The sequence below is a fragment of the Tympanuchus pallidicinctus genome, unplaced genomic scaffold, assembly GCF_026119805.1.
Source record: "Tympanuchus pallidicinctus isolate F22 unplaced genomic scaffold, pur_lepc_1.0 scaffold1, whole genome shotgun sequence".
NCBI lineage: Eukaryota > Metazoa > Chordata > Aves > Galliformes > Phasianidae > Tympanuchus > Tympanuchus pallidicinctus.
Genome location: NW_026294618.1, coordinates 66798893 through 66822925, shown reverse-complemented (window position 1 = coordinate 66822925; position 24033 = coordinate 66798893). Strand labels below are relative to the sequence as shown.

The window sequence follows — 24033 nt, the reverse complement described above, 5'->3', positions numbered from 1 at the left end:
AAGGTTAAATCCTCAGAGTAGTTTGAATACAAGGTAGCATGATATTTTTTTTTTCCAAACTTGTTGATCATCTCCTACTTTTACTGAGTTGACAAGCATCTTTGCTTCTTCGGTAGTGAAGATCAGCGTGCTCATTTAGGTCTCTAATTTGAGCAGCACGGATCTAGAGTTTCTTGCCTGTAAGTGCGAGCACTGATACCTGAGGCATTGGTAACCCAGGTAGGCTGCAGCTGCGGGTGGATAAGAGAAGTGGTATTTTGGACATGGGTTGTGCTGGTGGGGGCTGAATGATGGAGCGGCTGTGGGTGTATGTGAGGAGCAGATGGTTGAAGCCCTGCAGACAGTGCTGGGGTGCTGCGTCCTGAATGTTTTCATAGTATTTCTAAGAGATCTCAAAGCTTGTGGTCATTGATTAACATTTAAATACGCTACGGCTCTTTTCAGCGTATTCTGACATTGTGACAAATATGAAGTAGGAAAATTGATCTTGTGTTATAGCATGAATGCTCCCCAAAGGAGGCCAGAGTTGTCTGGAAGGAAGTTTCTCTTTTGCTGAATCTAGTCTGTGCTTTGTGGTTACTTTTCAGCTGTACAGAAACAGTTTCACTTATACGCTCACACCACCAGCCGAGGAGTATTTAGAGTCATTACAGCTCTTGTTGTTCCTTTTCCCCTCAGATCTAATTAATGCTTTGTATTCAATGTATGATCCCTGTGGGACAACTTGAACCTTAGGCTCTTGGGACATTTTCTCTGATTTCCCATCCTCCCTTGAAAGCCCTCTGCACCCTCATATGCCTATCCCTGAAGATAGTGGTTTTCTTTGGTGTGTTTGTGAAGAGTCTGAGCAGATTGTCATAGTTTGAATTTGGAAATTTATTTAGTATCAGGGATTTGAAGATTTGACTTTCACTTGGTTTTTTGAAGTGTATACTGGTGTTTTTCCTTTAGTGGCAACTGCTATTGTGAAGTCTTTTTATCTACAATTGTGTTTATTTTGATAACTGATAACATTAGATGTTAGAACCATTTGTATTTCTAATATTACTTAATTAACTCTAGTAATTAAAGTTTGCACTTGGTTTTGGTGTTGTAATGGAGTTTGGTTGCTTTTCCCCACTTGTGAGAATACCAAATTTGCTGTGTACCAGTTTATGTTTTTCTATCTCCATCCCAGAGAGAGTCTCTTTATCAGCTCTCTGCTACATTCTCTTGCATATCTTGCAAATAAGTAATTTCAGAGTCCTAATTATGTCTAGATGCAATGATACATGCATGAATTTGCTTGTGTTAGTTGTTCCCTGTTACGATAGCAATGGGTTGATGGTTGGAGCAGATGATCTTAAAGGTCTTTTCCAACCTTCGTGATTCTATGATTTTATGATTCTGTGATGCACCCAGTTTGAGCCCACAACTAGTTGTTTCCCATCTTACCATGTTTCAATTGTCTTCTGCTTTCATGGGAAAAAATAAAAATAAAAGAAAAATAAACATAATTTTTAGTTCCTCTTTGCTGCAGTCTCATGTCACTGAACAAAATTAGATGTGATGTCTTTGTTAGCTGCTGAAGCATGTTGCTGGGTTTGTTTTTTTTTTTTTTTTTTTTTTTGTTTTGTTTTTGGGTGTTTTTTTTTTTTTTTTTTTTTTTTTTTTTTTTTTTTGGAACTGCTTTTGTATCAGTTTCCTTTCAAAGCTGCTGGCCAACGTTTTGTTTCACTACCTGTCCCAGCCCCAGTATCTATGTTCTACTTCACAAATTTCTTTCTGTCCATTTCTCCCAGGGAAAGTTCATATTGAGTGTCACAGAGGACACTCCTTATGAGTGTACAGAGCATTATGTATGGTTGCATTTTGCTTCTACTACTTTTTATATGATAACTCATTATATTTGGTTGGATATCATTCTGGGAAGACAATTTAAATAGGCCTGTATTTAATCAGCACGTTATACACAAGGATATATTTTGTTACTGACAGCTGTGTATTGTTTCACGTGGAGAATTTCATGCCAATGTTGTAATCAATTAATCTTCTCTCTTGCAGGTTTAACAGATGAAAAAGTGAAGGCCTATCTTTCCCTTCATCCCCAGGTACTGGATGAGTTTGTGTCAGAAAGTGTAAGTGCGGAAACTGTTGAAAAATGGCTAAAAAGAAAAAACAACAGACAGGAAGGTAAGTTCTTATTATTTGCAATTAATATTTGGCTTTGAACAGCTTGGCTCTTATTTTTAGGCTCAAAAAATCCCCCAAAAACAAACAAACAAAAAAACACAAAAAACACCCTATTCTTGATAGAAACTTACTGTTACAGTTTTTAAATCTAGATTCCACCACTTTGAAAGGTGAAAGAGGTTGACAGTATTTTCTGGTTTTGGTCTTTTGGCATTTTCAGATGGAATAACTGGTATCCATTTTGGAGATTCAGCTTAGTGTTTACAACTCAGAATTTATATCAAACCAAACTGTATTATCTCTTATATTAGTATATGTTTTGAGAACATAATTTGGGCTTCTTGCATCTAAAGTTACCAAATTTTGAGTAAAAATGTGTAGTTTGTGTCATTTGTAAATGTCAGTAACAAACTGTATGCACCATCACAGAAGTTCCTATTTGCAACTCATTTTCAATCTGTTTTTAGGTGGGAACATTGATACACGGGTTATAAAGTAGTCTGTTGAATTCTGGAGGTATTTGACTTTGATACTCCTCCCTTACAAGAACCAGAAATCTCTTCTTTTTGAGTAGGCCAGGATTGACAATTTTCTTAAATTTTCTGAGATTGTGTGCAAGCATAATTCCTGCAATTCTAACAGTTGTTGGGAGTGCGTGAGGCAAAACACAAAAGCAAAGATTACCAATAAGGTGAATAAAATCAGAAACACTGATTATACTTTGAGACTGTTTTCTAATGTGTTCGAGTTTTTAGGTTCCTATAGTAATTCCCCTTTTTAAATAATGGGCCTGTTGCTGCTTAAAAAACTGAGTATTTTCTGTACAACAATAGAAAAAGAGTGGGCAAAAACTGTGTGAAGTGTGAGGAGGAGTGTGGAGAGGTTGCCTAATGGCAGAGTTAGAAGTAGGTTGCAAAAGACCACCTGTTCACTACTTTGTAGTTACAGTCCAAACCGCAGCACTGCAGGATGGCTGTTATAACCCATGTACGCAAAAAAACAGTTATGGATCAAGTAATGATAAAGCTTTTTGTAGATAGGAAGTGCTTAAATGTTACTATGAAAAATTATAACTCACTTTAAAAAATGATTTTTTTCTAATGTGCTTGAAATTAAGAAATACTTGCTTATTTAAACTATGGTGTATGGTCTGGGCCACTCTTATCTGTGATGATTTTTTTTTTTTTTTTTTCTGAAAGATAAAGGCTGTAGCCGAGTAAAATATTATCAATAGCAAAACATCTTTATTTGTCAGAATACAAGAAACTTGCTGCATCATTTAATCAGTTTGCATTATGTCTGTATCGATCCTATTGTCAGACTAATGGTGGCAGTGAGAAATAAGAGAAGGAGAAGATGAAACTGATTTTTAGGGGTCAGATGTGTCATAAATTCAAGAGACTAGGTAGCTTAAGTCACTTTACAACAGGGGCATAATTTCCCTTTAATCCTTCATGCTGTAATGTAGTCTGCTTTCAGATTTTCATATAATAACCTGATTCAGATAGAAAAATGAATTCTGTTTTCAGTAGAAATTTGAAAGGCAGGCAAAATGCTCTTCTGAGTTCCCTAGTGTAGTGTCTGTACTCTGTTGATGACGCAGAACAGTCATTAACCTATATGCAGAAATTGTGTCCTGCCTGCTTTACAGGCATCCAGCTGTGTGTACTCCTCAGCCAGAAGTCAGTGGGTTGGCAGCCAGAGTAATTTATCTGAATTTTATTAGCATGAATGTAAACTGAAATGATTTGGACTTAGATGAACCAATTTTTTTCTGTAACTGAGATTCTCTGAAGTAGTTTCTTCAGATGGGCTTTGTTGTTTTGGTTTTTTGTTTTTTTTTTTCCTAGAACCTAAAATACTGAGAAGGGATGAGATTAGCTGATATTATAGTTCTTAAGGTATAACAGCTTCTACCACATCATGCCATCTGAGTGTACAAGGAAAATCTTAAATCTATCACAGCAAATGCTAGCTTGAAAGTAGTCAATTACATGTTGATGGTGCTCTACCTGTGACTGTAGGATATTTTTGTTTTACTGAAGTAAAACCTGAAAAAGTAGCAAGCACTGGGAGAGAACACTACTGCTCCTAATGCTTATTCACTGAAACCCTTTGTATTCCAACTATTTGTTGTCAATGAAATGCAAACTTAAAACACACCCATATGCTGTGCCGTTAAACACTGTGTTTCCAAACAGCTCTGCTTATAATAAACTTAACACTCGAGCTTAACATTTTTCATATCCACATGACTTACACAGGCCTCTTGCTAAAATTGCAGCACAGATTGGACTGTTACACACAAAGTATTTTTGCTTGGCTTTCATAAACAAATTTTGCCAAGAGATTGTACTGATTAGAGAAATTGATTCGGAGTTTGTTTTAGCTATTCTTCCATGTTGTTCACACGCTAGCTGTAAAATTTTATAAATTAAGCCTACTGCATGTAATCCATGGTCTGGTTTCTACTTTTATACATCAGAAAAATGTCTTTATACAGGCATAGTAGTAACTGTAAAAAGCACCTTTGACTGTGCATCTTTCTTGGTGTGCTGGTATAAATTTCACCAATAAATTACATGATGTTGTTTTAAAGATTCATTAAAGGCAGGGTAGGGTACCTGACGTGCGTGTGTGTGAGATGTTCCAGGCGCGTACATACACTCCTTGCAGAACTCAAAAAACCTTCCATTTGTCCTCTTTCATATCATTCAAGCAGAAGTGGCAAGGTGATTGAAGTAAGAACTGTAAGATTATGAGTTTAGGCTCTACGGACTACATCTTTGTCTTCTTACAAATTTCTCGCAATGCTTACTGACTCCAGCCTTAGTTATATTATTCAAAGCTTCACAACAACAATAAAAAGAGTGGCTTGCGGTCAAGCCCCTGATAGTCTCAGATGAGCACCTTTTACATTGATTGTACTGAATTTCACAGTTGTCTTTCATGCATAGGAAGAAATTTCAAGCTGTACTGACAAAATTTCTACATGAAGAGCTACCTTGCTCTATGGGAGTCAAGGTATCACTTCAGTATGCAGACGGCAGTAATGTTTTTAAGATGGCAGGTAACAGACACAGAAGAAAAAAGTGATTCTGATATATGTGTGATGCAGCTGAAGGGACATAACCTCTGTTCAATCTTTCTCCTCAAATGCAAGGAGTATTAAACATTTCCGGTCGAATAACAACATCTAAAATGCATTTCTTGGATGTTGATGTCCTCACAGATGATACTACAAATACATTGGGTTTGTGATTAGATTTGGTATACTCTTGGCAGCTAATACTTTTGTTAAGGTTTCAAAACAATTAGAGTGATTAGCAGTTTGGATTCAGATACTCTTAATTTTATTTAAAAATTTTTTTTTTGTTTTAATATTCTTCTTGTCTAAGCGAAAGATCTAGTTATTTTGAAAAACTGACCATAATTCTTATGAAGGTAGGGAAAGAGAGCAAAGCTGCCAATTGAAAAGAAAATTATTGCACTACTTCCAAATTAGTAGTTCAGAAGTGACTACCAGCATTGTCGTTGCCGGATACATATCAAAGAAAGTGCAGAAATGAGTTATAAAAATCCCATGTGAAGGCAGTTATAAATACTTTCACACAATGGTGGAATAACCTGATGAACTCAAGAAACCCATATATCCCAGCCCATTGTACATTATTCTAACTAAATCACTTGAAAATTTTTTGCCAAATTTTTTATACAGAAATTTTTCTTTGTACAGAAGATATTGTAAATAACATCTGAATGTAAACCCTCAAATTTCATTATTGGTCAAATTTATTAATATATTCATTAATTTAAAGTTTCAGAAATTTCTGGTTAAACCCTTTGAATTACCGTGATGAAGTATTTTCAGTATAGGAGAAATGATTGTATTTGTTTGCTTGGCTTTGAGCTATGCCACATAATTTTATATTTCTAATGTTTTAAGAGTGCATATTCTATGTAACACAGAATGAACTCCACAATTGCGTCTCTTGATGGGGTGTTAAACTCTGATGCTAACACTGTAATAGTTTTGGTTTTCTAAAATTACTGCATTGCATAGGAATCTGTGGCTTCAGATTAATCTCATTCTCAGCTATCCCAAAATGTCATGGGGCTTAACCCTGAGGCTAAATGAAGACATCCGGGGTACTGTATCTTCTACCTGAGCATCTGTATCTCTACTGTGTATGGGTAGGGAAGAAAAAAGTGAAGATTATAGGAAGTAGTAGTTTTGAAAAATTCTTCTCATTGCTTCTTTTGTTACAGTCATGTCTTTCTCTATCGCTTACTCTTCATTTCCACACCTTCATACCCACTTCCTTTGTTTGTCTACAGAAACTTCCACAAAGTTTTGTCCTGTCAGTACTAAACATTTACTTCTGGTCTGTACATTAATTTTCTTGCTTGCTTCCTCTCTCTGTACTCCAGTCTTCTTCACCATGGGTGTACACTTAATTGTTGCTGAATCTGGACATGTCAAAAGCAGTTTTGTACAATATTTTTCTTCCACAAATACTTGTCAAAACCATGTGAAATGATATACAGTGTCGTCATAAGGTACTTTGATATCACACAAATACTGTCATTATGAAATTATTGAATACAGATTTTCTTTTAATTGGAAAAAAGTTCGATACACTGATTATGCACAATTGTAAGTTGTTGTGTGTTAAGTGCAGCGGACTTGCTGCATTTAAGGAGATGTAAAATTTCAGAATTAACTGTTTGCTTGTTTGTTTGTTTTTAAAGTACAGAAACTAGAAAATGCATTACATAATATAATATTTGTGTGATACTATTGTTTATTCAGGATGTACAGTCATCAGGAAGATTTTGCAGTTCTCCCAAGCTTTGAAAAACAGGATTGATTGCCTTAGGATAAGTCCAAAGAATTGCCATCCTAATAGTAGTATTTCCATTTACTAACTTTGTGTTGTGTTTCTATACAGTAACCTGCTGTACATTCAAGCAAGAATAGAGAATATTCTGTAATGTGGCCAAAATATTGCTGCTTCAGAAACCCTAGCTTTAGCATTTTCTTACATGCACTTTATAAACACTAATTTAATTTATGTTCTTTTTATCTATCAGTTCCCTGCCAGGATTAAATGTGCTCTTCAGCAGATATTTTTTTGCTAATATGGTGCAAATGATTAAATGAGTGTAATCCGTTGTTTCAGTTAAAGTGCATTTGTCAACATTCAGAATCCTTTTTTTTTTTTTTTTTAATTATCATTTCACAATAAATCAGACTGTATTTATGGCTACTTTTATGTAATTACTCTAAGCAGTCTGGCTGACTGTGGTATAAAATATAATTCTTCAGTAGTCATTTGAATGAGTGATTTTTATGGTGACGCGTCTTATTCTTGTGTTGGTTCTTAAGAAGAAAATAAGGCATCTGAGTGTGATGCAGAATGCAGTTTAAGCCCTGATACCATTCTTCCCTTAGCTTAGTCAATTTTGTTTTCACTCTTTTCCCCATCCTATCTACCATGCATCTTAGAAGGCACAAAGATTGCAGTCAGATTTGGTGCATTGTATAGGAAAGATATCTGGATAAAAACATGTGCCTTGAGTCTTTTTCTGTGTCTTTCTAGGTTACCATGGTATACCTGAACAGTAGCTTTGACAGATTTCAATTAACTGATGGGGCACAGAAAGAATATACTTCTCTGTGTACTCTATGATAATAGACTGTTGATTAGGTAAACCTGTCATGTTTTCTCATAGTCTGTGCTAAGCTGGAGGTTTCATTGACTCAAATGGTTATTTTGCTTGAACTAGGAACTAGGCTGTTTAAGCTTGGTATCTTCCATCATCTTTATATGAGAAAGTCTTGGTGTTTTTTTTTTTGTTTTTTTTTTTTTTTTTTTTGTAATAGAGAAAGAATTGGAGGAATAGGATATGTAGCAAAAGACTTTGTCATACCCTGACTTTGAGAGAGTACAGACAGAAAACGTCTTAACTAGTCCTTTTACACTAATATTGAAAGGTAGAGCTGCAACATAAATAAAAACAAACAAAACCCAACAAAATTCCAACAAACAGCTGTAACATGAAGTAAAAAAATAAATTATTTTCTGATTATGCACTTGAAGTTATTAAGGTATCGACGTAATGTACTTTTAAAGTTTACAGTAGTCATCTTTCATTTCCTGTAAACAGGAATAGGATACAGGAAAAGAAAAATATGATTGGAAAGAGTATGTGCATGTTAAATAAAGGTCAGCTTGCTGTCAGAATTAAAAAAACAAAAACAACAAAAACCTATGCTGATTTGCTAATTATTTGAAATTATGTAGGTCAATGCTAACTAAGCAGAAACAACTTTTTTGTATCTTAGCATAGTAGTTGTCACATAGTGAGTACACAGAAGGTGGAGAGTACCACTGTTGTGATATCTCCACAGCATGCTGCAGTTCTGACATTTTCCCAGCCTAGGTGAAAGGAAATATCGTGGCAGCATGTTAATGACCTTAGTTTACAGTTAGTCTGTCTTAGTATTTCATTGATGCTGCAAACATGCTGTTTCATTCTGACACAGCCCTGCTGTGCTTATATTACATTATATCACATTTATGTGATATCCAAGCAGATGTGAATGCTTGCCAAAATACACAAGTGAATGTGAGAATGATTTGGGTAATATGTCATTTGCAGCATGGTCTCCAGGTTAGTAGGTCTTAATGCTTTCTATTACCAAGATTCACTATAAATGCATTTTGGTGCATCCCTTGGATGCATTTCTAAATTAAGTAGAAGAGAGGAATCCTCCAGTACACAATCCTGTTGGTCTGAACCGGTATGACAGCTATGCTAAGAGGTGCAATTTTCTGTGAGGGAGAGGATAATCCTCTAATGATGAAATATTTGGCCTTAGGAAATAGACATCATTGCTTGGTCTGAGTTCTCTCTTTAACTAATAATGCTAATCAGATTATATCTAGAGCAATTATTCTTGCCATGTACTTACATTGATTTTTGTTGTGTCTATTTTAGACTTGAATTAAGAGGTTTTATTTATAAAAGTATTTCATTTTTTCCTGTCTACTCAAAAATACTGTTTTTCCTTGGTAGCCTTCCATCACTGAATCATTTTCTTGCACATATCTGTTAGCAATATTAAAAACAGACTGTGATTTTGACATGTCTCATCCTTTCAAGCAGTAGGACATGGAGTTTTTAGAATCTTACTGAGAAGTAAATTTCCCAGATTTCTTACTGTTTCTTATCAGTTCATATTTTGAACCTTCCCAGGTGGTCAGTGTCAGTGTGGGCAGTATAAAAGGGGGAATGTTTGCAATCTTGGATTCATTAGGATAGTGTGCAATATGAAACCGTGTCCTTCCTTTTCAAGACGGTACTACTTAAAGTTTTCTGGCTTCTTCGTTTCTCATCTTTACATAGGATCTTTGGTTTCAGAATGAAGAAAACAACAAAGCAAAAATTTCCTATTGCTCCCCGGTTGATGGAAAAGCTTCATTCTGATCACGTGGGTGGAGACTGCTTACCCACATAGCCAACACTTTTTAATAATGGTGATTTATGGCCATGTAAGCTAACCTGTTTTACCTGTCTTAAAATGGAATAGGTACATTCCTGTAGTATGTATATTGGGAAAGCATTAAGTAAGAGCAAGGGAGTAAATAGTTGTTAACTTTTTGGGATTTTTTAATCCAAGTATGCAAGGTATTAATTTGAAAAATGTTAGGTAAGCAGGGCCTGCAATCATAAATTGACCAGCAAAGATGTAGAAAAAATAAAATGTAAAATAGCTACATATGTTCTCACGGTTCTTTCCAATAAGTGAAATTGAGGTCTTTGGTGAGTAGAAAGCATGAGCAGGTCATCATGAAGTTTGATATTCTCTTGTCCTGCATATGCATACAGGAAGGATGAATAACCTTCTTGGATGTTTTGTATAGATGTTTTTCACAGTAGTGAAAACTCAGTTCAGCAGTGTTCTTGATACCCTATCCGTACATATTTTATCTATTATAAATCTGCAATCTCCTTTTATAGGAAGCACAGAAAAGCTTGAGAATGAATGAAAACTCATATTTTTTCTTTGGAGATAGCTAGTTGATTTAATGATTATGTTATACTCTGGAAATGGATGATTTTATATTTCTGTGGGTGGAAGTGAATAAAGGTATTCATCTTAATGGCATACTGGTTGCTAGTGAAAAGTTTCATTATCAAGTTGGCCTCTAAAACTTATCTGTTGTCTTAAGACTTTGAACTCATTGTAAAGACAGAAGAGTAAGGCACCAGACAGTAGTTTATCCAAAGTATGGCTTTCCATACTTTACTACATCCTATAGTGATTTAGCTAATGATGATGATAATTCAGTTACCTTATCCTACCAAGGATCTGTAATTAGATGGAGCCTAGTTGTCTTGTCCTTGTCTAGCAGATTTAGTGCACATACTTAAGAGTATTTTTCATGATGAGACATAGGTATTTACTTATTTGTTTAAGTGGCCATTGGTAGGTCAAGCGTATTGAAGAGGTAACATTGTCCTATACACTAAACAAACAATATGAAATTTGTACAGTAAAATAAATTCTGGCAACTAAATTATAATATAGCAACATATATATATATATATTTTTTTCCTACTGTTCTTTTTCCACCTGGTATTTTATGAATGCATGTTAAGTTGCATTCCTGTTTCATTCAGTGAAAGGGAAGGCCAAAGCATGACTCTATTCCAATTGATTTTCTTCTGTACTTTCCCAAAGTGGTTGCTTCAGGTGATGATACTTGGTTACATTTGTTATAGGGGGGAGACATTGCACAAAAATGAACTTCTGTTCATAGCTGCCATAGAATTCTGTTCAATTCTGACTTATGTCACAAATATCACATAGGTACTTTGTATAGATTTCTAGGCATACGGGTGAAGGTTTCTTGGTTCAAAGTTTGTGCTCAAGTTTTAGGAAAAAAAAAACAAAAACACACTAAGCTTTGAGATGAGCTTTCTTCAATAACTGTCTTCAGTTAAAGACAGAAGCATTAAAGAAAAAAAATTCCTGTAGTTACTATATCTCTAAAAACTAGGGAATAAAATATGCGAGCACTTAGACAATTTTCATAGTGCAAGAGGTTATCAGTAGTCTAAGAAGGATTTGTATTTTGTTAAGCTCCTTGGAAAAAAAAGATGCATGGTAGGATGATCAGGTCTCAGACATAGTGAATATTAAAACCATATCTGTGGATTCTCAAAATAATCTCATAAAACTGAGTGATTGAAAAATAAAGTTTAAGTTTTAAATAAAAACTGATAAAATCAGTTTTGGCTGATCTTTTTTTTTAGAGACCAAGTAGCTTGGTACAAGATATAACAACAAGGCTGCACTGTAAAACTGTTGAACTCTTGCAAATAGGATGCTACATCCATACTATTCTTAGAATTATCCTGGGCATGGCGTAGTCCTCTGAGCTGAATCTATATGTGTTTCTGGGAGAGAGCAAGTTGACAGGGTCTGAAGCATGCCAAGTGTCGTAAGTGTACCAGTAAGTGTAGTAAATTGTTGGACTAGACTAGCCTGCAGCCTTATTTTCTCTGTTGCCTTAGGCCTAGCCCTGAATTAGCTGATGTAACTCAAGAGGTACTGGGAACATCTTAGAAAAATCAGCCCTATTAGTGCTTAGCAACAGATAGTTCAGCCAAATCGAGCCAAGTGGGAAACATCATTAAGTCATTTTGAAAATCCATAATTAATTTGAATTTCAAACACACTATACAGGTAACTTCACCTTTTGAACACACATAAAACAAAGTGTTCAGATGGATAGAGGTCTACAATCTGTATTTTTGAAAGTCAGAAAAGCAGACAAGAAAGGAAGTACTAACTTACATCTATTTTTTGATCCAGTATGCGATGAGCTAACAATTCTACCATCACACTGATACAAGGCGATGAACTGTTTGACTAGCATTATGTGAGGATGGTAAGAACCACTTCACTTGGCTTTGCTGATAGAGAATGTGCTTGGATAACAGCACACTGAATTTAATTATGTTTAATTATTTTAATCAGCTAGATAATGTGAATGAAATGATGATTATCCATTATGGAGCAGGAGACTATAGAATGTAATCTCTGTGTCTGCAAGATATGGTCTTTTTTTTCCTGTTGAATATTTAAAGCTCAGTAGAAAGCTGATTTTGAGAAATACGTAATAGGTTATGAAATTGTTGCCAATTGAATTTCATTTGAAAGACCTACGTCTTTGAGTGTGAAACCCTGAAAAAGGGTTAGCTGCTTTAAGAGTAATATTTTATCACTAGTAATGTTTAGTTTCTGTTCTTCATAAACTTAATGAAGACATTTAAGTCTATTGATAAACATATTGATATATGATATCTGAGGATGGACTTCTAATGTCTGAAGATTTCTGCTCTCTTGTATGTAGGCTTACTGTGATTAATGCTCTCTTTTATGTAGGCTTTTTGTTTAGGTGTTTGGGAGTTAGAAAGGTCTGCATTCTTTGCACTAGCTAGTGCATCTAAGTCAGTTCAGCCGCACGCTTCCAATAATACTATCAGGCCTTTATAAAGTTTGCCTAACTTGTTATCTTTACACTTACGACTTCCATGATACAGCTGCCAAACAGGGAGACTTTTCAATCCACAAAAGACTTGTACTGTAGCTGATGATTTATAGTTATTTCTGTCATTAGGAAGACAAGTTAGAGTTGACTATTTACCTTCTTCATGACAGAATATGAGAAGAGCAGCCAGCAGAATGACTTGGCTGCAGATTTGAAGCAACAGGACATCCATTTTCATGCAACACATGTCTAAATTGTGAACTCATTAGCATAAGATATTTCAGATGTTAAAAATGTAAATGGGTTCAAAAACTGATTAGACATATTCCAAGGTAGAAATATTTCATCAAGAGCTGTTGCATACTATGATCCTGATGCGGCATCCAGCTGAGAAAATTTGTAAGTCTTTGATTGCTCCGAGGACATTCGAGAATAAGCTTGCCTCATGCCTATAGGCTGTGTGCTTTCTCCTCTTTGTGTAGCATAGTATCTTCATACTGCTTTTATAATGAGCTGTTGCTAGCCAGTGTCATAGACAGTAAAAAAGTAGATGGACTTACAACAGAGTAGGGTCAAACCTCTTTTATCATTGTGCTTCTGCTTGCCTCTCCAGGAGATTCCTATATTATCTGTTAGAATTGCGAGTCAAGTTGACTTAGTAACACATTGAAATATACTAAAAAAAAAAAAAAAAAAAAAAAAGAGTCACTCATAACATTGTTTATGGAATAATCTAGGTAGGTTGAAAGAGGACTTTTCAGTTTTAACACTATCACTTCCTTTGGAGAAAACAACTTAATCCAGATTCATATTGCTTGGCCACACTACTGAGCAAAATTACCTTATTCTCTTCTCCAAACTGCTTTATGCAAAGGTACCCCTAATTGAAGACAGCGAGTCTTCTTTGACTTGCAGAAGAGAAGAGCAATTTTATCTTCATTTCACTGAAACCACTGATGGGCACCCGGCTGAACATGAGCCAGCAGTGTGCCCAGAAAGCCAAGAAGGACAGTGGCATCGTGGCCTTGTATCAGAGATAGTGTTGCCAGCAGGAGCAGGGAGGTGATCATCCTTCTGTGCTCAGCCTTGATGAGGCCATACTTTGAGTACTGTGTTCAGTTTTAGGTCCCTCGCTGCAAGAAAGACATGGAGGCCCTAGAGTGAGTCCAGAGAAGGGAGTGAAGCTGGTGAGGGCTCTGGAGCAGAAGTCTTATGAGGAGTGGCTGAGGGAATTGGGATTGTTTAGTCTGGAGAGGAGTAGTGTCGGGGAGACTATACTGCTCTCTACAACCACCTGAAAAAAGGAGGTAGTGGTGAGGTAGCGGTCAGCCTCTTCTCCCACGTAACTAGGAGTAGAACTAGAAGGAATGGTCTCAAGTTGTGCCAGAAGAGATTCAGGTTGGATATTAGGAAACATTTCTTCCCAAATTAGTGGTCAGGTTCTGGAATGGGCTGCCCAGAGAGGTGGCGGAGTCACCATTCCTGGAAGTGTTCAAGAAATGTTTATGTTTTATTCAAGGACTTGGTTTAGTGGTGGTAGATGGACAGTTGGACTGGGTGATCTTTGAGGTCTTTTCTGACCTCCTTGATTGTATCATTATTTAATTAAATGTTTATTTTTCTGGGCTTGCTGAGCAGTGAGCATAGATTTACTGTAGAACATTCGTGGAGATTCATTACAACAACTTTTAAAGTTAGTAACTACACAGTGACCTATGTTTTTGAATGAAAATTGTCACAAGCCACACAGGGAATTCTGTTTAGGATTTTTTTGTTACTTTTTCATTTTTTTTGTGTGTGTGTGTAGATTTTGTTTTTTTTGTTTGTTTGTTTTCATCATGTGTCACTGTGTTATTTGAAAATGGTTTAGATCATATCCAGGATCCAAACTTGGAAGAGGAATCGATGAAAACTGACTTGGATAACTCTTGTGTTTCCTTGAGGAAGCAGATGTGGAATCTGGAGAACAGCACTGAATTTCAGTTCTGACTCCAGTAATCCTCTTGTCCTATCTCGGCCTTACCTGTGCCTTGAAAATACCTCTGATTACTCACAAGAGAGATGATATTTAATAATGTTGTTTCATTTGACATTTTTAATCTAATCAGATTTTCCTTCTAGTGGTTGCACAAAATATATGTTCAGTTCTAAATACTAGCATCTGTATAGGTTGGAAGAATAGGCTGGAAGAGAAATCACATTGCTCCAGTCCATTCATAAATTCTAGGCTTGTCCAACAGCAGAATGCATTTTTCCAGAGAAAAGCAATCTTGAATTCCTTTAGATAAATTGAAATACCACAGAGAATGCATGTTGAACAGTGGTTCTTTTATTCAAGATGATGATACAGAGGTATTGTTTTGGTCCTAAAACACAGCTGAAAGTGAAGTCTGTAATTTTGGCCAACAAGATACTATATAGGAAGAATAGCTGAGTTCAAGAAATGGACATTGCCTAAGTGTTTACTCCTGCCTGACATACTGAATCTGTGCCTGAAGAACTATCATATTTTTAAATCCTTACCTGGTTTAGAATCTTCTAAACTTTCTGCTACTAGGTTTAACATTTACTAGAAAAATTATTGCTGTGAAGATGAAACTCTTGTTTCAAAGGCATTGCAGCATAATTCACAAACTGAGCTACTTTGTCAGTAGAGAAGCTTAAAAAACAACTTACATGCTTATATCAGTCAGGTTTTTTGTAAACATACTTGGCTATATGCCCAGTAAATCAAGAGGTTTTATCAAATGGTGTCTTTAAGGGCGCCCTGATGTAATGAACCTTGAGCCCTTTGAGGTTACATTGGGCAGAAATGTACAAAAGATGAGATGGTAGATGCACTTAGTCTAGGAAAAGGGAAAATATGTATGTTACATGGTATACAGTTGATTGTCGTTTTCAGAGAGTCATCCCCTTCTATTAGCATCTCATACATTCTAATGAATGCAGAATATTTTATTTTTCATCTTCTTGTGGATTTTCATTTCTAACAATTGGTAGATTGATTATAGTGCACTACACTGGGTTTTTTGTTGTTTAACAACAACATAATTTCTGGAATATAACCATGTATACATGTTCTATGTACAGTTCAAGTAGTAAGTATTATTTGTATTAATATTAGCTATTAAATTAAACGGAGAACCTAAAGTTTCTAAAAGAAATATACTTAAGTATTGTTTTAAGGGTATGGGAAATCCTTTCGTATGTCAAATTAAGGGATATTCTTATTAAATGATACGTTGAGCAAGAAATAACTCTAGCAATTGACAGTATGTTAAACTGAAACTGAATGATTAAATCAGTTGGGTTTTGTTGTGGGTTTGTTGTTTTTTTTTTTTTTTGCTTGTTTTGAGAATTACAAAATGATGCTCTACAGAAGAACACAGAGTTCTGTCATTACAAGGATTCTTCTTGAGTATTGTGCTCTGTTTTCTTTGGATCACATTATGTCAATATGTTTATGACGAACATTGACTAGGTGATAGCATAAATTGAAAGATTATTCTTTGTAATCTTAAGACTCTAATCAGCCTGCCAATATGTTGCTAGCATGAATGTGTCTTTGGGGACAGACCCCAGCCTATACCATATGGCTGACTGCCAAGTCTTTTCCACTGGAAAGCGAGCTATTATTTTCTTCTTTCTTTATCACTGTAGGGTGCATCCACTTCTTTGCAATCATTCAGGCATAGCTTTTTATTTTACTGTAATCTTTTGTGTTAGATATTCACAGGAATGCATTTGGTCTAGCCACGTAAATCATATTTCTCCTAAGATGAAGCTGAATCATTTAATTCCTAAACTGTATTTATAAAACTGTAATCTCTAGTAATGTTTTTTTTTTTTTTTTTAATGGGCATGTTTTTACCCTGCCACTGCTATGTTAGGTGTCCAGGTTCATTGCAGTAGTATGACAGGGAAGCAAGCGTAAGTAAATTACAGAGCCACTTTGCACCTTTTCCACTACACTTGGAGTTGTCATGGTAAAAGAAAACAGTAAAGATAACAGTACGGTGTAAGTAAGTAATTAGAATAATAAAATCGTTGTGCTATAAAAGCACTTTTGTCTCTGTGCTTGTTTTCTTCTAGGTGTTAGACTAAATCTAAATTTTAATTCTATGTCTCCTTTGTTCTTAAAAATGTTCTCATCTAAAAAGTCAGGGCTAAACCATTTAAATGTAGGATGGACCAAGTGAATCTGCTCAGTGGTATGTCTTGTTAGAATTACAGAATGGTTGGGGTTGGACCTTGAAAATCATCTTGCTCTGATTCCTGCCATGGATTGGGATGCCACCAGATGTATCTGTTTTCATCTTGTACCTTAAAGCAGGGTTTCAAAATTTGAAGATAATAGTCTGAATTCTTACGTAAGCCTTTTTTATATATGCTATACTGTTATCTAAAAGATATTTAAAAATCTTATTCTTTCCAATAATGTACTAGAGGAAACCGTTTAATAGAAATCAATGTAGATTATCATGTCCTCTAAATTGAAGGGTCTACTGAATGTAGACTTTTCTGCATCTGCTACATTTCACCAATAGGGATGAAGATAGCCAAAATTGCTTTTTTTTTTTTTTTTAATTCTGCATTAAACTAGTATATAAAAGGGAGTTGTTACACTTAAAAAAAAGAAACCAAATTAGCAAAGATGAGCTGTTTTCAGAATTTCAGGTTCTTTTGGTAGACAGAAGTTTGTCCTGAATAGCCTGGACATTAAGAAACTGAAATATCAATGAGTCCTTTCAGTTCAAGTCATAGCCTCCTCTTCATTCCCATTAAACAAGACTACAGCTGGACTTGATGATTTTGAATTTGATGATTTTGCCTTTTCCAACCAATAGCTTTGTCATTTAAACCTGAACTGCAGGCTCTCAGGTTCCAGCCCCTAGCTATGTGCATCTGTCTTTTCCTTTGCATTGATTGTTGTGCCTATATAATTGTAGATTGCTTTGAAAGTTCACTGAGTTACTGCAGATGAAAGCACTCTTACGGTTCAGTTTGTGGCTGCATGGCCTGAACCCTGCCCTATGATAACACCAGAGCTGGTGCTGGCTTAATACAGGAAGCTGAAGCCATAAGGAGGCAATGGGGAGAGAACAGCTGTGGCTATTCAGGATTAAATTGTTTTTTTTTCTTGGCATGGACCTGTGTGCTGGAATTCTTCTCTAGATTGTTTTTGTTTTTTGGGAAGAAATAGTTTCAGATCTTGTAATTGAGAAATTGCATCAGTTGTAGTTGTTTCCATAATAGGCTTATGTTGATGAAACGTTGGGTACAATTTGAGTAACAGTTCCATCAAAAAGCGAAACAAAAAAACAAAAACAAAAAGACGAGCAGTCCTTTAAAATGTGGAAAACCACAAATTTTGAAGTAATATACAATGCTCTTTGGATCATTTGCCAGGTAGTTGTCAAATTGAGGACTTTCCAAAACTCAGATGTTACACTGAATGGATAAAATAATCTCAGAGCAGTCAAGGTGCTTAAAGGAGGTAAATCTTGATGAAATGCAGATTATACTAATAAAAACTGGAGACAGAGAAGTGGTGTATGTCTGAATAAATCAGCACATGTGGGAATAGATATCTAATAGTTTGAAGTGAAAGCTAAATTTCCTGCGTGTTATCTCTTTTTATACTGAACCCATTTTGTCACATTTTGAAAGTGACAGGAATTTGCATTTTTTTCTAAGGGAATTGTAACACTAACAGTTACTACTCTACTGAGTCAAATTGTTACTGTAGTTGGAAGAGAGACAATAGAAAGACAAACAATTACGAATCATGCAATTCCTCAGTAAATCCTCTGTAGGCTAATAATTCAAGATGGCGAGGAGAACAGCAAATAAAACATTTCTTAGGTAGCAAATAAGCTAGTCTGGAACCAGTCTTTAAAACCAGTGACACATGCATGCTAGGCACATTTGGCTGACCTTTTGTTTGTTTTCTGGGAACATCACCTCTGAGAAGAAGTGCAAGTTTTCTGTGGGGATTATTTGTAATGAAATTCCATTGTTCCTTTTTGTGTATCATACTACTAATTCCACATACATGTTTAAAGAAAAGTAAGTATAGCAAAACCAACTGGCTTCTGCTTCTCAGTTGTTTTGTGGATTGCCTGCCTTGAAATCATTTGTGTAGAACTCAAACTTAGAGTGCATCAGGTAACTTGGAAGTTACCCTGGAGAGCAAATTCCTGTTTTATAGACTGCATTTCTTGTACACTTTTGTTTCATTTGGCGGTATTATTTTTTACGTCCTAATTCTTGAATGTAGCTTTATAACATCTGCATTTTTGGATTATTTAGGATCCTGCAGATTTATCTGCAATATTGCTGTCTTTTTAATATATTTAGTGTTGTCTAATGAACTTATACTTCATTTTATAGATAGAATTTTAATAATGCTATCTGTTCAATTTATGAAAAGTGGCAAAGTACACTGAAGTAATTTAATTTTTTTCTCTGATAGCTGTATTTTTGAATCATAAGATTTAAGTTTCTAGCTTTTTTTTTTTTTAACAGTGACAGTGAATGTTGTTTGCTAATAAAAATATTTTAAGGCAAATCTTACTTTCTGTATTACATGTACTATTTTCTTTTTTTTTTTCTATGAAATTAACTTGATCAATTAGTAATATTCAATATTACTTTTTTAAGTAAAACTTATTACCATGGCAGGGAGTAAATTTACACTAGACAGGCTAAAGTAAAGCACCACTAGTACCATCTTTGTCCAGTCTTTTTGGTCATGCCATCATCTTTGTCCCCATCTCCTGTCTTCTCCTCTTTTACAGCTCTGTCTTAAAGCTCTCTTTGGCTCTTCTTCTATTTTCAGTCTTTCTTTATTTGATTACTTTAATGTTAGTCTTTTGAAACACTAGCTTGTTGTGTAGTTATTAGACTGTTCTCTTTGGTGTAGTTGTGTAGGCCAATCTGTCTCTTGCAATTAGGTGTCAAAACGAACAACCTAGTCTGTTAATTATTGAATATAGCAGGAACATTGCCCGTGGTAGTCAGATAGTCTGTATGTGTGCCTATGTGGGTGTGAGACCTGAACAGATAAACTAAAGCTGCTCTTGGGTCCCTAGCTAAATGCAGAATATGAAGAAAAGTGCTCTGGAGCACTTCCATCACTGAATTGTTCTTTCAATTTCCTGTTCCAGGTAGTTGAATAGTGCTTGCTTATGTAAGAATTTCATGTCAGGGTTGAGAGAAGGCCTGACGAAGGATGTTGGGAAGAGTGATGTTGTAAGTGACAAAATATGAGTATTTCAAAACTATTTTGAACGCATGGGGAGAAGGAACTTAGATTATGAATTACCCTTTTCATACTTGCGGGAATAGATTTCTCACTTGGTTGCCTGCTCTCAGTATGTGATCATTAGTAGTTCTCTTAGATTGATAATTTGGGAGATACAGCTCCTTATCCCAGCAGGTGGGAACTTCAACCATGCTGAAGAGGTACAGTTGGCTCTGGTTCTCTTTATTCCACTGAGAGAAGCTGTACTTTCACTGCATGTTACTGCTGTGTTAGATATAGTTTATTAGCTTCCCAGCTGATTTCTTTATATATTCACTGAGTTCTTACTAGTATTTCAATTAATTTACCATCTGCATTAGATTTTGTTAGTTAAATAAAAAAGCACATGAATGTAATTTTTTGTTACACAAACACATCTAGTTCTTTATTCGCACAAAGCTTGTGATTCTGTATTTCACAGAATCACAGAATGGCCCAGGTTGGAAGGGGCCTCATCACCAAGAATCATCAAGCCCCACCACAGGCAAGGCTACCAATCTCCATATCTATCTCCATAACAGGCTGCCCAGGGCCCCATCCAATCTGGCCTTGAACACCTCTAGGGATGGGGTATCCACAACCGCTCTGGGCAGCCTGTTCCAGCACCTCACCGCTCTCATAGTAAAGTATGTGTTTGCAGTATTTTGGATGTTTCTACATTTTTTTTCCTCATTTTTCTTGATTTCTGAGTGTCAGGTGGTCTGTGAATAGTGAATTTCTTCTGAAAATGCCAGTGGGATCAGTTCTGTCTGTGTTTATGTATCTGAGGTAAGTTTGCCTTGCAGCCTCTGAAGATGCGGTGGTCTCGTTCACAATGTCTCTCTCATGTTCCCTTGCCTATGGCTGCGTGTTTTAGTCAGCTGCTTACAATGGAGCAATCACCTGTGCATTATAGTGTAGCCAGACCTCTGTTTGAAGCCTATGCCAGTTTCCGAGCTTATAGTTGGTATGCAGTAGTTTCACTGACCTAGCTGGAGCATGAGAACATGCTGGCAGATTCAGATATGAGAAAGTCATCGTTCCACTAAGGACTGGGGTCAGCCTGTGAGTGAATGAAAGGACTGAGTAATTTGAATGCTGATGTACCAAGATATTTAATGAGCATAACTAGTGATGTGTGAGTGTGGGCTTAGGTTGCATACCGTAAGTTTGCAATATGCTGTGCTACTCAAGTGCCTGATGTTGGCTGTCACAGTGTGTTTGAGGTATATGCAAGGCTGAATGGAGGCCTATAAAAATGTAAAATTCATGTTTTCAACCAGAAACAACTGGTATGTGTCACATATTTATATCGCATTTTTTGTAATCTTGCTGTCCTATATTAGAACCTTCATCAATAATTTCAAGCATTACCCAAAAGTTTAATTGTCTATAGCTTGATCTAAAGGCTTTGCATTGTTGTGCTATAGGGTCACAAGAGACTGAATCCCCGCGGTTTAGTGGATTGTCATTGTTGCTTGAGCTGTGGCAAATCTTTACGCCTACTCGCAGTTGGTTTACTTAACTATTTTGCATTCATTGACATGCTAGTGTAAGAATACAGAACTCCACAAATGTCTTGGATTTTTATTTATTTATTTATTTATTTATTTTCTACAGCAGCCAAGAAGATACATTTCATTATTATTTTTTGAGTTTTTCTTGAATAATTCCTTTGGATTATTAGTGTCTGTCATTATGTCTGTTCCTAGTAAAACCTATGTAGTTTAGAGATTCAGATGCTGCTGTCATTACCTTTCACAGAAAGCTATGTATGATTCAGGGTATGTTTTGTTCCTTTACACTCACTTCAATTATGATTATTTTTTGTTCTAACAATCCCCTCCTTGGAAGCAAAATGTTTCACTCGTGGTGGGTGTACTGATAAGTAGCAAATATTTCAATCTTCTCTTAGTTCCACTCAGTTTTCTGTGTTAGTTTAACGTGTCATTTTCCAAAGACTCCAAAAGCCTGAATTACCTGCACATGATTATTCTGTAGTGCTCAACACACGGTTACCGAGAGCTTGATTATGTTTACAAATAAATCAGCTGAAATTCTTACAAGCAAAGAGGCTTAATTTGTAAATTTTATGCTGTCACTTCTTTGCTGTCACTACTATTCACATTAATTTGAACATTTTCTCAGTTTCTCAGTTTTCAGTCTCCAGGGTAAAATAAATAAATCTCTAATATAAGTGTATGTAAGTTGTAGTTACAGTAGGGTGTCTTCAGAGGGACTGAAATGATTCCCTGATGTAAAAATGTTTCACCGGATCACTGCTCCCTCCCATGTGGAAACCTATCATCTCTAACGCTAATGATCCCTTTACCCTTGATGACGTTAGCAAACTCTTCCTCTGGGGCATTTCTTTTGTTTCCTTTGTCAGCCGGTTGAAAGAGAGGAAAACTGCTCAGTCTTGATTTTTCTGCAGATGTTGAAGATTTTACTGCAAAGTTCAGTGACACTGGGTTTGTTTTCAGTGTATTCAGAGAGAAAGGAGAAAATGAGGTAGACAGGAGTTTCTTGTTTGACTTTTAGTTCCTGTATAGCAAATAAACTCTTGAATCTGAAGATTCATTTTTTTCCTAACAGTAATAAAATCAAAGAACATCAGTAACCCCTCCATGACTCGATCCCCCCATTTCTAAACAGAAAGTGATGAGATTACAAAAAGTAAAAAGATGGGGATTAGAACAAAATATAATTTAGGGGGGAAAATGTATAGTTATAGTAAAAACAAACTGATGTCTGGTTGGTTTGTTTCCCCAAGACTTACATAAAGTGCTTGCTGTTAACAAATGTAAGATTATTACATTCTCTTTTTGTTACTGAAATGCATGCAGTATTTCTTGCTCGAGATGCTGTGAACCTGTAGAAGTTTCTTGGCTCATTTGGACTCCAAGCTTTTAAAACATCATTCCATGCCAGGGATGGGAACTTAACAGCACTAAGCTATGTGCAGTTTTTGATCCCAGCCCTTGCCATGCTTTTTTGTGAGTGGAGGATGTATGTATTTGATTTTGGGAAGGAGGAGAACTCGCTTTTGCCTAAAATCCTGCAGATGGCTTATTAGTCATGAGAACGTATTTATGGACTGCTTATGAACCCACCAAACTAAGTAGTGCAGCAATTTCCAGAATATGCATGATAATTCATATGTTTAAAATTTCCAGCTGACTTACAGTGTAGCTTTCTCAGTTTGCTGGTGTTTTGTAGGAACTGCTTCAAGTAGAGTTCTCTTGTTATGATTGATATCTTTTAACTCAGGATTACTATACGTAGCAGGGATGCTGAGACATTAAATACATAGAAGCATTGATGGTTTCCAGTGCATGCCGGAGCATTTCTAGTGATTTCACTGGAGTTGCTTAAGGTGTTTTCTGAGTAGCACTGAAGCCAACAGCAAGGTAATTTTTTCCATCTCATTGAAAACATCTGCTGAATACAGTAAAGCCTCAGGCTTTGCACAATGTGTTTGAAACATTCAAAAGTGAAGGAACAGCTCTATTTAGTAGTGGAAGAATAGCTTAGTAATGTTAATACTATTTCTGAGATGCATCAATAGCAGTAAGCTTCAAGGACGCCTCATATGTGGCAGCCAGGAAAATTCTATGGGGCCAAAAAATAGGAAAAATTCGAGTTTAATGTAACGAGAGTGATACTGAAATTTTGTTACTGTTGGGTGTGAGACTTCACTGTGTGCTTGCAAGACTTTTAATCCATTTTAAAGAAGCCTGCCTACAGCAGCTAATGTGGCAAATGCCAAGCAGAATTGATTATTAGGCAAGAAAAGTGGTAGATACAGCCAAGAAAGTGTACCAATAAACTGATAAGCATGAAAAAACCCCCTCTAAATTGCTATACATGTGCTCTTCAGCCTGTTGTCTAGTGGCTGTGTTCTGTTAATAGACAATGACTGCAGCTCATTGACTGGTAAGATAGATGAGCTAACCAATTTAACAGTCTCTGCATTCAACAGTCACGTTGAATAGGATCTTAAGTCAT

At 35.9% G+C, this 24033-nt stretch overlaps 1 protein-coding gene across 2 annotated transcripts in view; it reads left to right on the top strand.

The window, feature by feature from the left end:
• PDE10A (phosphodiesterase 10A) overlaps positions 1–24033 on the top strand; it is a 338995-nt gene that overhangs the window by 248639 nt on the left and 66323 nt on the right. For both annotated transcript variants that reach the window (XM_052671583.1, XM_052671575.1), the window contains exon 2: positions 2044–2172. In XM_052671583.1, the coding sequence (XP_052527543.1) occupies positions 2044–2172 (129 nt within the window). The remainder of the gene's footprint in view (positions 1–2043; positions 2173–24033) is intronic.